This window comes from Gymnoscopelus microlampas (genome assembly GCF_963454915.1).
Source record: "Gymnoscopelus microlampas genome assembly, chromosome: 22".
Classification (NCBI taxonomy): domain Eukaryota; kingdom Metazoa; phylum Chordata; class Actinopteri; order Myctophiformes; family Myctophidae; genus Gymnoscopelus; species Gymnoscopelus microlampas.
Window position 1 is genome coordinate 38,926,832 of NC_139959.1, and position 15,859 is coordinate 38,942,690.

Sequence of the window (15,859 nt, forward strand, 5' to 3'; positions counted from 1 at the left end):
TTGCGAATTTGTACTTCCATGTACTGCTGTTCTCATGTCTTACTAAATAAAGTACATCAATCAATCAATCAATCAATCAATCAATCCAGGACAACACCAAGGTTCTGAATGAATGAGATCTGACTGTCCAGGACAACACCAGGGTTGTGAATCAGGGGTGATGCAACTTTGATGTTGGAGAGGGCCACTATATTTCCACACTCACTCCAACGGGCCACATTGCATACACTGTTGGGCAGACACCTCTTATCTCCGTATTTTAACTTTTTCCCCCCCGCAAATTAATGCCGTACTTAGCCATTCTATGTTACAGAAAAGTAGCAAAAATAGACAATGGATTTTTTAATACTAGTCATTAAGCTACTAATAAAGCAGGTCATGTTTGCATGTTTGGAACTGTAACAGCTGAAATCAATAATATATCAGTATTCCGATATTAACCTGCGGGCTGCTTCAAGTGAAGGTGGTGGCCTCATGTGGCGGCCCCCACCGCCACATGAGGCCCCACATTCGGCCCACATGTGTGCCCCCCCCCCACATGTACTCAAGTACTGCACTTAAGTACAATTTTATTTTTTTTACTGGAGTATGTCCAATTTTCAGTACTTTAACTTCTACTCCACTACATCACAGAGGAAAATATTATACTTTTACTCCACTACAATTATTTGACAAGTTTAGTTACTAGTTAACTTAGTAGATTTTGATTATTATTACAAAAGATACATTAACCACTCCAGCCCTATATTCATTTCGGCCAGTAATTTAACTTTTGGTACTTTAGTGTGTGTGTGTATATATACATACATACATACATACATACATACATACATACATACATACATACATACATACATACATACATACATACATACATACATACATATATATATAAGTATATTTTGACACCAATATTTTTGTGCTTTTACTCAAGTACATTTTTTAATTCCTGGCTTGTGGTATTGATACTTTTACTTAAGTAAAGAATTTGAGTACTTTTTCCACCACTGGTGTTTACAACTGTTACAATCAACCAATAGTGAGGAGTATAAGGATCAGATCCTAGATCAGTGTCACGATCATGACATTTCACTTGACAATTCATTGTCCTACAAATAATTGAACAATTGAACAATTGGTATCAGTCAGTGTCAGTCATTTCTTTGTTCGTTATTTGCCATAACGATTTTTGTTTATAAAGCCTGAAAGCTAAACAGAAATGTAATTCATATACTGTATGCCAATGTTCAAAGGAAAAAGACAATACAATTAATATAATTGTCTTTTTCCTTTGAACATATAAGTAACATAATATAAATTACATTTCCATTTAGGCTTTGCAGACAGAAATTGCATAATGGCAAATAACTTAAATATACACAGAAATGACTGACAATGACTGACACCAATAATCAAATTAAATAATAAAGCCTACAACAGCAAAAAAAAAGGCCATATTTAATCATTTTACATTATTATTATTATCATTTGTTAAATAGTGGAAATAGTCGATCTACAAGCTCACAATGTGTCTCATCGTGACATGTTGTGAGATTATTCAGATATTTCCACTCTGTCTGTGTGCTGGAGAACCCAGCCCCACCTGTCTGTCTGTCTGTCTGTTTGTCTGTCTGTCTGTCTGTCTGTCTGTCTGTCTGTCTGTCTGTCTGTCTGTCTGTCTGTTGGAGAACTCAGTGATCACCTCTACTCAGGTCCTGAAGCACACTATCCAAAACACCACAACACTATTAAAGTTCCTGAAGCACACTATCCAGTACAAAACACCACAACACTATTAAAGTTTCTGAAGCACACTATCCAGTACAAAACACCACAACACTATTAAAGTTTCTGAAGCACACTATCCAGTACAAAACACCACAACACTATTAAAGTTTCTGAAGCACACTATCCGTATCCAGTACAAAACACTACAACACTATTGAAGTTTCTGAAGCACACTATCCAGTACAAAACACCACAACACTAGTAAAGTTTCTGAAGCACACTATCCGTATCCAGTACAAAACACTACAACACTATTGAAGTTTCTGAAGCACACTATCCAGTACAAAACACCACAACACTAGTAAAGTTTCTGAAGCACATCCAGTACAAAACACCACAACACTAGTAAAGTTTCTGAAGCACACTATCCGTATCCAGTACAAAACACTACAACACTATTGAAGTTTCTGAAGCACACTATCCAGTACAAAACACCACAACACTAGTAAAGTTTCTGAAGCACATCCAGTACAAAACACCACAACACTATTAAAGTTTCTGAAGCACACTATCCGTATCCAGTACAAAACACTACAACACTATTGAAGTTTCTGAAGCACACTATCCAGTACAAAACACCACAACACTAGTAAAGTTTCTGAAGCACATCCAGTACAAAACACCACAACACTAGTAAAGTTTCTGAAGCACACTATCCAAAACACCACAACACTATTAAAGTTCCTGAAGCACACTATCCAAAACACCACAACACTATTAAAGTTCCTGAAGCACACTATCCAAAACACCACAACACTATTGAAGTTCCTGAAGCACACTATCCAAAACACCACAACACTATTAAAGTTCCTGAAGCACACTATCCAAAACACCACAACACTATTAAAATTCCTGAAGCACACTATCCAAAACACCACAACACTATTAAAGTTCCTGAAGCACACTATCCAAAACACCACAACACTATTAAAGTTTCTAGCCCTAGAATGGCTGTGATATTACATACATTCCATGTGTTCCATATACAGCCATAGATCACTCTTATGCCCTCCTGTGGTGGTGAAATGTATCACAGCCTTCTAGGGCTATTAAAGGTCCTTAATGTACCTGTCATCATTACAGTTCTCAGATAGCGTCCATACTCACTCAGAAACGTGTTGAAATGTCTCACACACTCTCTTCTCCTCCAGCCTAGTGTGTTAGTTGACCAGCCAGTCCATCTTGTAGTTATTAATGTCAACTGGTTATGGTAGAAATACTGAGTGAAAGCCCAGCTCCAAACACACACACACATGCTGATATATACACACTGATTTTAATCTCTAGCTCTTAATTTGGTGACATTTACCAGATTATTGAATTTATGTTTGTTTTCACCTGTTTCTCTCTCTCAGACTTACTTACTCACTTCCTGCTTTATTAGTCCCACCCTCTGTCAGAACCTGCTATGTTGACTAGAGTTGATTGACAGACACCTGGATAACCAATGACATTGATTCCATGAGCTTGGTATAAATGTAACATACAATCTGACCAGGTAGCTGCATGTCTGCTGCCCCCTAGTGGACCTGCTGCTTTAGACAACTGTTTAGTGCAGCTGCCAGTGAAATGACAAACAAGGGTTCAAATCCCTGTCTGAACACTTATGTTTGAAGCTCTCAAGGTTTGAGTTCAAACAACACTCAAATGTTTTACTTAAATAAAAGTATCGATACTACAAAGTAAAAGTCTAGAATTCAAAATGTACTTGAGTGAAAGTACAAAAGTATTGGTATCAAAATGTACTTAAAGTACCAAAAGTAAAAGTAAAAAAATGTTTGAAAATAGCCTAGGTATAAAATAGGGCCAAAGTGGTTAATGTATGTTTTATAATGTAATAATTTATATCTGCAAAGTAACTAGTAACTACAGTTTAAAAAAAAATTGTAGTGGAGTAAAAGTGCAAAACCATGTCTTAACAGGTCAATATAGAGCAGAAATATACTTATTCTGACCATGAAGACAGGTCAATATACAGCAGAAATAGGCAAACATTGGGCAAAAATATGTGAACATTCGATGGAATTATGTGAACCTTTGACACTAAGCCTAAATTTTCATTTAGCTTCACTCGGAGTGAAGCTAAATGAATCACTCCATTATTCAGTCTGAAAGCCCAGCATCAGAATAGGTGTGTGTGTGTGTGTGTGTGTGTGTGTGTGTGTGTGTGTGTGTGTGTGTGTGTGTGTGTGAGTGAGAGGTATACTCTTAGTTGCTTGTTTTAGAAGAGAATGCACTTAAGACTTCTGGTGATTAGTTGTTTCGTTCCCTTCCTATGTTGAATGCACTTATTGTAAGTCGCTTTGGATAAAAGCGTCTGCTAAATGACTGTAATGTAATGTTCTCCAGCAGACAGACAGACAGACAGACAGACAGACAGACAGACAGACAGACAGACAGACAGACAGACAGGTGGGGTACTGGGTTCTCCAGTACACACACAGACAGACAGGTGGGGTACTGGGTTCTCCAGTACACAGACAGACAGACAGACAGACAGACAGACAGACAGACAGACAGGTGGGGTACTGGGTTCTCCAGCACACACACAGACAGACAGACAGACAGACAGACAGACAGACAGACAGACAGACAGACAGACAGACAGACAGACAGACAGACAGGGTACTGGTTTCTTCAGCACACAACTCATCTTGTTTCAGTCTGTTCTCATTGGTCCACCAAGACCCCCCACCAAGTTTGGGCCCCGTAGGAAACTCAGAACCCGAGATATTTACATAAAACCCCATAGCCAATGGGAACACAGAGGGGGCGTGGCCTCCAATACCGATCTATTCCCTTTAGTCCACTAAGACCTCCCACCAAGTTTGGGCCCTATTGGACACTTAGAACCGAGGATATTTACATAAAACCCCATAGCCAATGGGAACAAAGAGGGGGCGTGGCCTCCAATACCGATCTATTCCCATTAGTCCACTAAGACCTCCCACCAAGTTTGGGACCCATAGGACGCTCAGAACTGGAGATATTTACATAAAACCCCTCAGCCAATGGGAACACAGAGGGGGCGTGGCCTCCAATACCAGTCTATTCCCATTAGTCCACTAAGACCTCCCACCAAGTTTGGGCCCCATAGGACACTCAGAACTGGAGATAATTACATAAAACCCCTCAGCCAATAGGAACACAGAGGGGAGTGGCCTCCAGTGGCAGTCAATTATCATTGGTCCATTAAGACCCCCCACCAAGTTTGGGCCTCGTAGGACACTCAGAACCGGAGATATTTACATAAAACCCCTCAGCCAATGGGGACACAGAGGGGGCGTGGCCTGCAATGGCAGTCCATTCTCATTGGTCCACTAACACCCCCTACCAAGTTTGGGCCCCGTAGGACACTCGGAACCAGAGATATTTACAGAAAACCCCTCAGCCAATAGCAACACAGAGAGACAAGCACGCACGTACGCACACACACACACATACACACACACACACGCACGTGTGCTGGAACAGTCTTTGTTGCAATAAAGACGGTTGCAGTGGGTGAGTGTCTCATCTCTTATGCTGGGACAGTCTTTGTTGCACGAAAGACGGTTGGAGTGGGTGAGTGTCGCTTCTCTTATGCTGGGACAGTCTTTGTTGCAATGAAGACGGTTTGAGTGGGTGAGTGTCTCATCTCTTAATATGCTGGGACAGTCTTTGTTGCACTGAAGATGGTTGGAGTGGGTGAGTGTCTCATCTCTTATGCTGGGACAGTCTTTGTTGCACGAAAGACGGTTGGAGTGGGTGAGTGTCTCATCTCTTAATATGCTGGGACAGTCTTTGTTGCACTGAAGATGGTTGGAGTGGGTGAGTGTCTCATCTCTTATGCTGGGACAGTCTTTGTTGTGCTGAAGACGGTTGGAGTGGGTGAGTGTCTCATCTCTTATGCTGGGACAGTCTTTGTTGCACTGAAGACGGTTGGAGTGGGTGAGTGTCTTATCTCTTATGCTGGGACAGTCTTTGTTGCGCTGAATACGGTGTGAATGGGTGAGTGTCTCATCTCTTATGCTGGGACAGTCTTTGTTGCACTGAAGACGTTGGAGTGTGTGAGTGTTTCATCTCTTATGCTGGGACAGTCTTTGTTGCACTGAAGACGGTTGGAGTGGGTGAGTGTCTCATCTCTTATGCTGGGACGGTCTTTGTTACAATGAAGATGGTTGGAGTGGGTGAGTGTCTCATCTCTTATGCTGGGAAAGACTTTGTTGCAATTTAGACGGTTGGAGTGGGTGAGTGTCTCATCTCTTAGGCTGGAACAGTCTTTGTTGTAACAAAGACTGTTCCAGCATAAGAGATGAGACATTCAACCACTAGTCCTTGGTCATTCATCCCTCTTTTCCTATTGGTCGAGGGTTTATTGGGAATAACTCTAGTTCTGAGCCTACTCTAGGTCTCGGATTTGGTGTGAGGTATTTGGGGGCCAATAGGAACACATTGTTATTGGAGGCCACGCCCCCTCTGTGTTCCTATTGGCTGAGGGGTTTTCTGTAAATATCTCTGGTTCCGAGTGTCCTACGGGGCCCAAACTTGGTAGGGGGTCCTAGTGGACCAATGAGAATGGACTGCGATTGCAGGCCACGCCCCCTCTGTGTTCCCATTGGCTGAGGGGTTTTATGTAAATATCTCCGGTTCTGAGTGTCCTACGAGGCCCAAACTTGGTGGGGGGTCTTAATGGACCAATGATAATTGACTGCCACTGGAGGCACGCCCCTCTGTGTTCCTATTGGCTGAGGGGTTTTATGTAAATATCTCCAGTTCTGAGTGTCCTATAGGGCCCAAACTTGGTGGGAGGTCTTAGTGGACTAATGGGAATAGACTGGTATTGGAGGCCACGCCCCCTCTGTGTTCCCATTGGCTGAGGGGTTTTATGTAAATATCTCCAGTTCTGAGTGTCCTATGGGGCCCAAACTTGGTGGGAGGTCTTAGTGGACTAATAGAAATGGACTGCCACTGGAGGCCACGCCCCCTCAGTGTTCCTATTGGCTGAGGGGTTTTATGTAAATATCTCCAGTTCTGAGCGTCCTATGGGTCCCAAACTTGGTGGGAGGTCTTAGTGGACTAATGGGAATAGATCGGTATTGGAGGCCACGCCCCCTCTTTGTTCCCATTGGCTATGGGGTTTTATGTAAATATCCTCGGTTCTAAGTGTCCTATAGGGCCCAAACTTGGTGGGGGGTCTTAGTGGACCAATGATAATTGACTGCCACTGGAGGCCACGCCCCCTCTGTGCTCCTATTGGCTGAGGGGTTTTATGTAAATATCTCCAGTTCTGAGCATCCTATGGGTCCAAAACTTGGTGGGAGGTCTTGATGGATCAATGAGAATGGACTGCTACTGGAGGCCACACCCCCTCTGTGTTTCTATTGGCTGAGGGATTTTATGTAAATATCTCCAGTTCTGAGCGTCCTATGGGTCCCAAACTTGGTGGGAGGTAAGTGGACCAATGACAATTGACTGCCACTGGAGGCCACGCCCCCTCTGTGTTTCGATTGGCTGAGGGGTTTTATTTAAATATATCTTGTTTTGAGCATCTAATGGGTCTGAAACTTGGTGGGAGGTCTTAGTGGACCAATGAGAACAGACTGAAACAAGATGAGTGGTGTGCTGAAGAAACCAGTACCCCACCTGTCTGTCTGTGTGCTGGAGAACCCAGTACCCTACCTGTCTGTCTGTCTGTGTACTGGAGAACCCAGTACCCCACCTGTCTGTCTGTCTGCTGGAGAACATTACATTACAGTCATTTAGCAGACGCTTTTATCCAAAGTGACTTACAATAAGTGCATTCAACATAGGTAGGGAACGAAACTACTAATCACCAGAAGTCTTAAGTGCATTCTCTTCTAAAACAAGCAACTAAGAGTATACCTAGCGCTAAGGTAAAAGTGCAATATATCATCTACCTAAAATCAGTCAAAATTTGACTGAAGTACAATACTTGAGTAAATGTCCTCAGTTACTTTACACCACTGATGACCATAGCAATGATTAGGTCAGAAATACGGAATGTAGAGCTTTAACTTAAAAGGGGGGGATGTAACCAAAAATGATTATTTAACACCTTTCAAATAACCCATTATGCACAGAGCTGATAAGTAGGCTATACATCTGGTGGCAGTGTCTTCATACATTCACATTGAAGGAATCTTTAAAGATAAGTTTATTTTAAGATAAGTTAGAAGGTTTGAGCTCTACATTGTGATCCATACTAAAGGCTGATGCCTGTATAATACATGTAACAATTCAATGTAAGAGTGCATATATATAAATGCCAACACAATGAGCAGGGCACAGCAGGGCACAGCAGGGAATTTAGTTGATTTTTCGCAAATGACGCAATGCAAAACCCCTAGCAATTTGTTTTACTTTAAGTAAAAGTATCAATACTGCAATGTAAAAAATACTCTGTTACAAGTAAAAGTCCAGAATTCAAAATGTACTTTATAATAATAATCAAAATCTACAAAGTAGACATTGTGGATGTAGCTTTCTCAGCCCCACCCTCACTTCTAATTACCCCCCCCCCCAACTCTGAGAATGTACAAATTGTAACCAGAGTTAGGCCGGTAAGGGTCCATTTGGTTACAATTTGTACACTCTCAAATAGAACCTTGCATTGGTGCACTGGTCTAAAAGGAACCAAATGGACCCGACCCTAACAGGTCCATTTAGTTCCAGTTGTATACTGTCAGAGTTGAAATGTAAAAGTTTAAGAACCATTGGTTTAGATGACACTATGAGCCATTGGAACAGAGTGTAGATTAAAAGAGTTTCCTTCACTCTATTATAAAATATAATGCCTCATTTTGTCCATTTTAATGTCATTAATGTACAGACTAGTTCCCCAAACTGAATTATTTTAAATGTTAAATGTTGGTGGTTAATAATGATGGTTAGTTACCTGCTTGCAACTGTGGAGAGCTGGAGTTCCATCTGAACTGAACCAAACCGATACCTGGAGTCTGTCTCACACCTGAGCTCTATTTATACCTAATTAATCAGTGCTCACCACGCCTAGAGCCCGCCCGCCCCCACGCCTAGAGCGAGCCCGCCCGCCCGCCCGCCAACCCACACACACACACACACACACACACACACACACACACACACACACACACACACACACACACACACACACACACACACACACACACACACACACACACACACACACACACCACACACACACACACACACACACACACACGACTATTTTTAACAGACAGCTGTATGTATGTTACACTTACATGGCCTTCTGTCCAACATTGTAAACAAAAACAAATGAAGTCATTGCATTATGAAGGAAACGGCTGTCTCAATAGCTTTTCTAATAGACCCCTTAACAGACGACGTCACACTGATAAGAACCAGTATGCGTGCAACCAGTATGCGCTAAATGAAACCCATTCTATCAGGTCTCGCTAGGACGTGCCTCACTAGCCAACACACAAGAGGGGGTTGGGATGTGCTGAAACTATAGCGCACCCCGAAACAACAGGCTGGAAATTGATTGCGTGAAACAATCACCTGCGCATCCAGTCTCAATGTTAGTAAACAATTCATTGGTCTATGGACATTGTTACCGTGGTTATATAAAAGGTCAGGTGGGTGTTATTTTTGTTGCCATGACCCCCCAACATTACTGTGTGGAAACAACAAGGAGTATCACTGCTCCCCGCCCCCACTGTAATGAGTACTAGGGCTGTCAACTTTCCTCAGAAATGATATTCGAATATTGGTCTTAAAAATTAGCAGATATTCAAATATTTCGAATATTATTATCATTAAAAAAATATATATATATTTTTCGTATTTTTTTTAACAGAAACAATACAAAAAACAATGTATCGAGTGCTCGGATCCAATAAAACATATCTTTTGTTTGTTTTTATAACTTGATACATTGTTTTTTGTATTGTCCCTGTCAAATAAACATTAAGAAAATATATATATATATTCAAATATTCATTTTCATATTCAAATATACATATTTTCCCCATATTCGAGGAATATTCGATATTCGAATATTAATTCACCAGCCCTAATGAGTACATCCATGAGTATTGCCTGCGGTGCCTCCCTAGGCTGGACTTGAACCTGTGACCTTGCTTGCAGAGGTTGGAATTGAACCTGTGCCTCTGGTCGCCGTGTGGCCCTTTGCCAAAGGCCACAGGAGTGTTCACCGACTATCCTCTGCCCTACGGCACCTCCACACATTTACACACGTTTCTTTTAGTGCTTTTAAGTGTCATTTCTGAATGTTAAGTCTTCAAAACATGCTTCAGAGTAAAGAAGCAGGGGGATTTGAACTCTCAACCTTCAAACCTGGTCTCTCTATCCTGCTCCCCCTGGTCAGCTGGGGCGCCTGATGGAGGGGAAAAGAACTTGTTGGAATGACGTGCTACGTCCTACCGGGGAAACCCCCTCCCCTGTCAGGTGATAAGAAGCGGCTTGCTAGCTCCTCATGCATTGAAGGAGGCATGAGCTCAGTTCTGGGCTCTCCCTAGGCTGGCGGAGGGAGAGTAGGGCCCAGGATTACATAGGCAACTAGAAAAAGTGCTCCTTGGAGCACAGGTCTCCGCCAGGTCAGGTACGTTATTGTGGCCTCCTGGTGGTGCTATAATAGACCAATGTGAAAAGGGTGCCATTCATTCTGTCTGATTGCCTTTCACGGCAATCAGACACTGCATTCATGATTTGAGGCATTTTGTTCCAACATTTTGTTTTGCTAAATTAGACCTGCTGGTGGCGCTATAACAGGCCCATGTGAATTTTGGGGCAGAGGTTCTGAATTGGCATCCAGGGAGTGTGTGTGCACAGTTTCGGAGCGACCGGGCCAACGGTGCCGGAGATTAGCTGCTAACGGACAGACAGGACGGACGGACACACGGACGGACGGACAGGGGGTAAAACATACTCTCTTGCCATGCCTTTTGGCCTGGCGGAGACAATTATGAGAAAAATACATAGATAGACACTAGATATACTGTATCTATCTAGTATAAAGTATACAGATAGACACTAGATGTACTGTATCTATCTAGTATAAAGTATACATAGATAGACAATGTACTGTCGCCTATCTACCTAGCCGTATTTAATTAACCGTTTAATTTGGTTATTTAGACGAGCCTGTGTCATTATTTATCCTGTGCTTCATGCACGGTTCCGTGTTTACGTGTCCTAAAGTCGCTGTGATTGGTTGAGATATAAAGTATAAAGGAATCCCAAGCAGAGCCGTCACATACACAGTGGTGGAAAGTAACTAAGTACATTTACTTAAGTACTGTACTTAAGTACAATTTCGAGGTATTTGTACTTAACTTGAGTATTTCCAATTTCCAATACTTTTACTTCTACTCCACTACATCTCCGAGGCAAATATTGTATTTTTATTCCACTATAATTATTTGAAAACTTTTACTAGTTACTTTTCAGATATAAATTATGATATTATGAAACACACATTAACCACTTCAGCCCTATTTTATACATAGGCTATTTGAAAATAGCCGTTGTGAGCTTGTAGATCTGCTAATTTCAAACATTTAGTACTTTTACTTTTGGTACTTTAAGTACATTTTGATGCCAATACTTTTGTTCTTTTACTCAAGTACATCTTTAATTCTGGACTTTTACTTGTATCAGAGTACTTCTATATTGCAGTATTGGTACTTTTACTTAAGTGAAGAAAGTACTTTTTCCACCACTGCACATAGAGAATGTCCACAATATCCCGCCCCCCAGTCGCAGTGATTGGTTGAGATGGCCGTATAAGGGAATAAAAAGATGAGATTTATTTTTGTTGAAAAAGCTTTTTTTTTTTTTTTCCATCCATCTTCAAGCTTTTATCCGGAGTTGGGTCGCGGGGACAACAGTTCCAGCAGAGAGCTCCAGACTTTCCTCTCCTGAGCAACATTAATCACTGCCTCCTGGGGGGTCCCGAGGCGTTCCCAGGCCAGTAATCCCCCCATCTGGGCCTTGGTCTGCCCCGGGGACTCCTCCCGTGGCGTGGGATTTGTTTGGGTGAAATTAATCAAATGACTATCATACAATAACAGCATTGCATTGGCCTATAAACTGTTTTTCAGGAATAGACAGTAGCATGTACATCTTTTACATTATTGTAACTAAACCATTAAAGACGTGGTGAAATAAAAAAAACAAGTGTGAACACTTTTAGAGCATACCCACGGTCAATCCATTTTTGTGTATTTGTTATGTCAAAAGTCCCCAAATTACTTCCTGTAAACGCAAAATGGAGAATAAATAAATATTACAGCCATACTAGGTATCTTCTAAAATATATTTACTATGGGCAGGGTGGTGGATGACAATATAGCCTTTGCAACAGAACTTAAAAAAAAAAAAAAAAACTTTATTTTTATTTATATATATACATTTTTTAATATCCGATTTTTATCCTTCAAACGATTATTTGAATATTCGATTATTCTGACCCATCCCTATGCTGAAAGAGTGCTAAAACGGTGAAACGCGCCGGTGAAGGGTAATTTTCTTCCACGCTGCACAGGTATCTATCTGGGCATTGATCCTCTGAGTATCTTAAAGACCAGACCCATTGATCCTCTGAGTATCTTAAAGACCAGACCCACTGATCCTCTGAGTATCTTAAAGACCAGACCCATTGAGCGATGTTGCGCTCTGTCTTCTACCTTGAGTTGTCCTAGACTAGCATAGACAAAGGGTGGATTCAGACTGGGTCCGATTGATTCAAACCGTTCCCGAGTACGATAGGCCTCTTGCAGCTGGCCAGTATTCACATTGGCCAAGATTATTCCGCACCCGAGACCATTTCATGCAACAGTAATGGTAAATATGTGCCTCATGGGGGCGCTGTGGACTATGGGGCTTTGGGAGAGAGAATGTCATTCACAGAAGAAAAGTCACTTGTCACAGAGTCTAGAGTGAATAATAAAGTTTGACTGTGTTCCTGACGTTGTCTTGAGTTATAATAACAGTCAGATCAACAATACACAACCAAAGCAATGTGTGCACTGGTCTTTGAAACCTCAAAATGTAACGTTGTCTCTGTTAATATGATATTGGCGTCACAGACGCATCCTTGGTATTTTAGCAGTGACGTCACAGACTAATCCTTAGTATATTTATCCTTATATACGCGTTCGCTACACATGTGTTTTTTGTTTGTGCTAAATTCCTGTTTGGCTCTGGGTGGTGGACATTGAACTCAGAACATGGTCATCTGTTACATGGATCTTTTTCTCTTCATTGAAAGCATTTTCAATTTTTGAAACAATTTTTTTGAAAGAGCACCCTCGTTTCTGCTTGCCGACTTTGCCCATGAACGCATAGAGGAACGGGTTGATGCAACTGTTTGCGCTAAAAACAATCACTGATATATACAGTGCAATTTTAATAGATGTGTAGTGAGTGTAGGTGATGTCTAGTAAAACAAATATGTGGTAGGGGAGCCAACAGAGGACAAATGTGACAATCACGGCAGTCATTACTTTGAAGGGCTTGGCCGTCCTGGCCGTCCTGGCCGTCCTGGCCGTCCTGTTGTTCTGTAGCCTTACAATGATAATAGAAGAACACACAATGATGATGACCAGAGGGAATACAAAGCCTAGAACAAAGCGAAAGACAGGGACACGTGTAGAAGCGCTGGGTAGCTTTCCATAATTGTTATAGCATTTAGTAACCTGTTTATGGTCTGTTATAATGTCACGAACCACTAAGGAGGGAATGCTCAGCGCCATAGCAAAGAGCCAGGCAACGACCACTGTAAACGTTGCCCTTTTCAGCGTACGATTATTTCGGGCCCAAAACACAAACACAACACTCACAAAACGGTCAACACTGATGACAACCATCAGGAAAATGCTACTGAACATGTTGAGGAACATGACAAAGGAGATGAACTTGCACATGAAAAGTCCAAAGATCCAAGATCCTTTTGCTATCAGATGGATGTAGAAAGGCAGTGTTGCACAGAAGATGAAGTCGGAGACGGCCAGGCTGAGGTACCATGTTGTGGTCACCGTCTTCTGCTTCATCTTGAAGCCAATGACCCAGATGACCAGGCCGTTGCCCACAACCCCGAGCAGGAAGATGATCGCACGTATCACAAGCAGGGTGACGCACCATGGATCGTTAATGCACCAACGTGGTGTAGGATTGTGGACATAAGAAACAGTGTCATTGTAGTAGTCAGTGGTAGGTGAAGGTGACGTCACGGATGCCATGGTGCAGTCCTATATGGAAAGGGAAATGCACATTGATGTGTATGTAAGTACATTTTTGTCATGCCTCAAGGATGCATTTGTATCAGTTGCACATTTTGGGCTGCAGAAAAAAGGATATTTAACCTACAGTTTCTCACATTACATTAAGGTATGCAAAAAACTATTCAAAAAATGTATTAGACACCACATAAAAACGTTATATAGCATCATCCAGGACATGTATTTACAGGAGAAAAGTGTATTGTAAATGCATTTTGCAATTTAAAAAAAAAAAACGTTCGGTCCAGTGGTCTGTAAAGCTAGCTCCCTCGTTGGGGCTCCCACTCCCACAGAGTAGAGATTAGTCACTGATCTGTATCATTATTGTATTTTGAAATGACATGTTGATGTGGTACTGAAAAAAACACACAATCAACCAGGTTGGCCCGTGTAACGAGGAGAGGAATATACAACTATGTTCATCACCTGCCACAGATATTAAAGACAGGGTGCTGTGATTTTCAGTGATTTTGTCCCCCCCCCAAAACATAATCATCAGGTATTATGGTTAGTTATACTAGGAGGTAAAATTATGTTTTTATGTGGACACGCCACCAGTTCATTAAGTATACCTGGTTCTCACCTTAGCACCTCCTCCACCACCTTAGCACCACCCACCTGCCCTAGTCCCTCCTCCTAATCATGCCCACACCTGTGTTATGATAATGAGGGGGAGGGTATCACTTTACTGTGTCATTAGACCGGCTTCGAATGCTATCAATGCATTGAATGGGAGATTATCACGTTTTATCAGACCATTGAATGGGCGAAGTAGGCGAGCTACCGTCTACCCCGCGATTTGTCAGACCATTCATTGGGCGTAATCAGGAGCTGCTGACCTACCGATGGAGGCGGAGCAGTCCCCACAACAATATTTACGATTCTGTCCGTATCGGTACGTAACTCGAACGGCGCTGAGTAGGCACAGGCGAGCGTCGCACCGCTCCGGACGGCAACTCAGTCGCCTTAGCTCCTTCGGTGGCCCGTCGCGGGGCTCCAGCTCGCCTGAGACTGCGCGCCTCCGTCATGGTCCGAAAACGAAACAACCAAAACCAAAACCGAAACTGAAGTATCTAAGTCATCTCCGTCGGTAGGTCAGTAGCTCCTGATTACGCCCAATGAATGGTCTGATAAATCGCGGGGTAGCTAGTAGGTCGCCTACTTCGCCCATTCAATGGTCTGATAGAACGTGATAATCTCCCATTCTATGCATTGATAGCATCCGAATCAGGTGGTCATTAAAGTGCTGTTTTTCTATTGGCACATTTGACCCTCAAGGTTTCAGCCTCCAGGAAGAAACTCAAAATAGTCAGAGAAGACATACAACACCATAAAAACACCACCAGAGGGCTTAATGAAGTTCTATCAACCTCATAGACACATGAAAAACAGAAAAAGTGCAAAACCATGGCACCACCTCTTTAAGGCAGGTCCGGTGCGTCCGATTAAGGACTCTGACCAAGATGTAAGTTTATGTAATTATAACCCGGTTTAACAGGGTCATAGACACACAACACACACCATAAGAACACACACACACCCACACACACACAAGTGTTTCGTGCAGAGAGAAAAATGCAGTGGTTGGAAGAGTGTGTGTGTGCGTGTGCGTGCGTGCGTGCGTGCGTGCGTGCGTGCGTGCGTGCGTGCGAGAGAGAGAGATAGAGAGGACATTTAAAGTGTGTGTACGACAGATGTTAGACCATAGCAGATTATCATTGTTATTATTTAGAAAAGACATGATCATTAATTAACATTAATGTATACAACTTTGCTTCATTTAACAACACACTAATCATTTTATA

General features: G+C 42.2%; 2 protein-coding genes across 2 annotated transcripts in view; both read right to left on the reverse strand.

The window, feature by feature from the left end:
* The window catches only part of LOC311039299 (uncharacterized protein), a 120,791-nt gene that overhangs the window by 52,302 nt on the left and 52,630 nt on the right, over positions 1–15,859 (reverse strand). The window lies entirely within an intron of this gene.
* On the reverse strand, positions 12,960–14,015 carry LOC311038624 (chemerin-like receptor 1; the record flags this gene model as incomplete). Its single annotated transcript, XM_084048196.1, has 1 exon — positions 12,960–14,015. One exon carries the CDS (start codon positions 14,013–14,015, stop codon positions 12,960–12,962), a length of 1,056 nt encoding a protein of 351 aa, XP_083904322.1.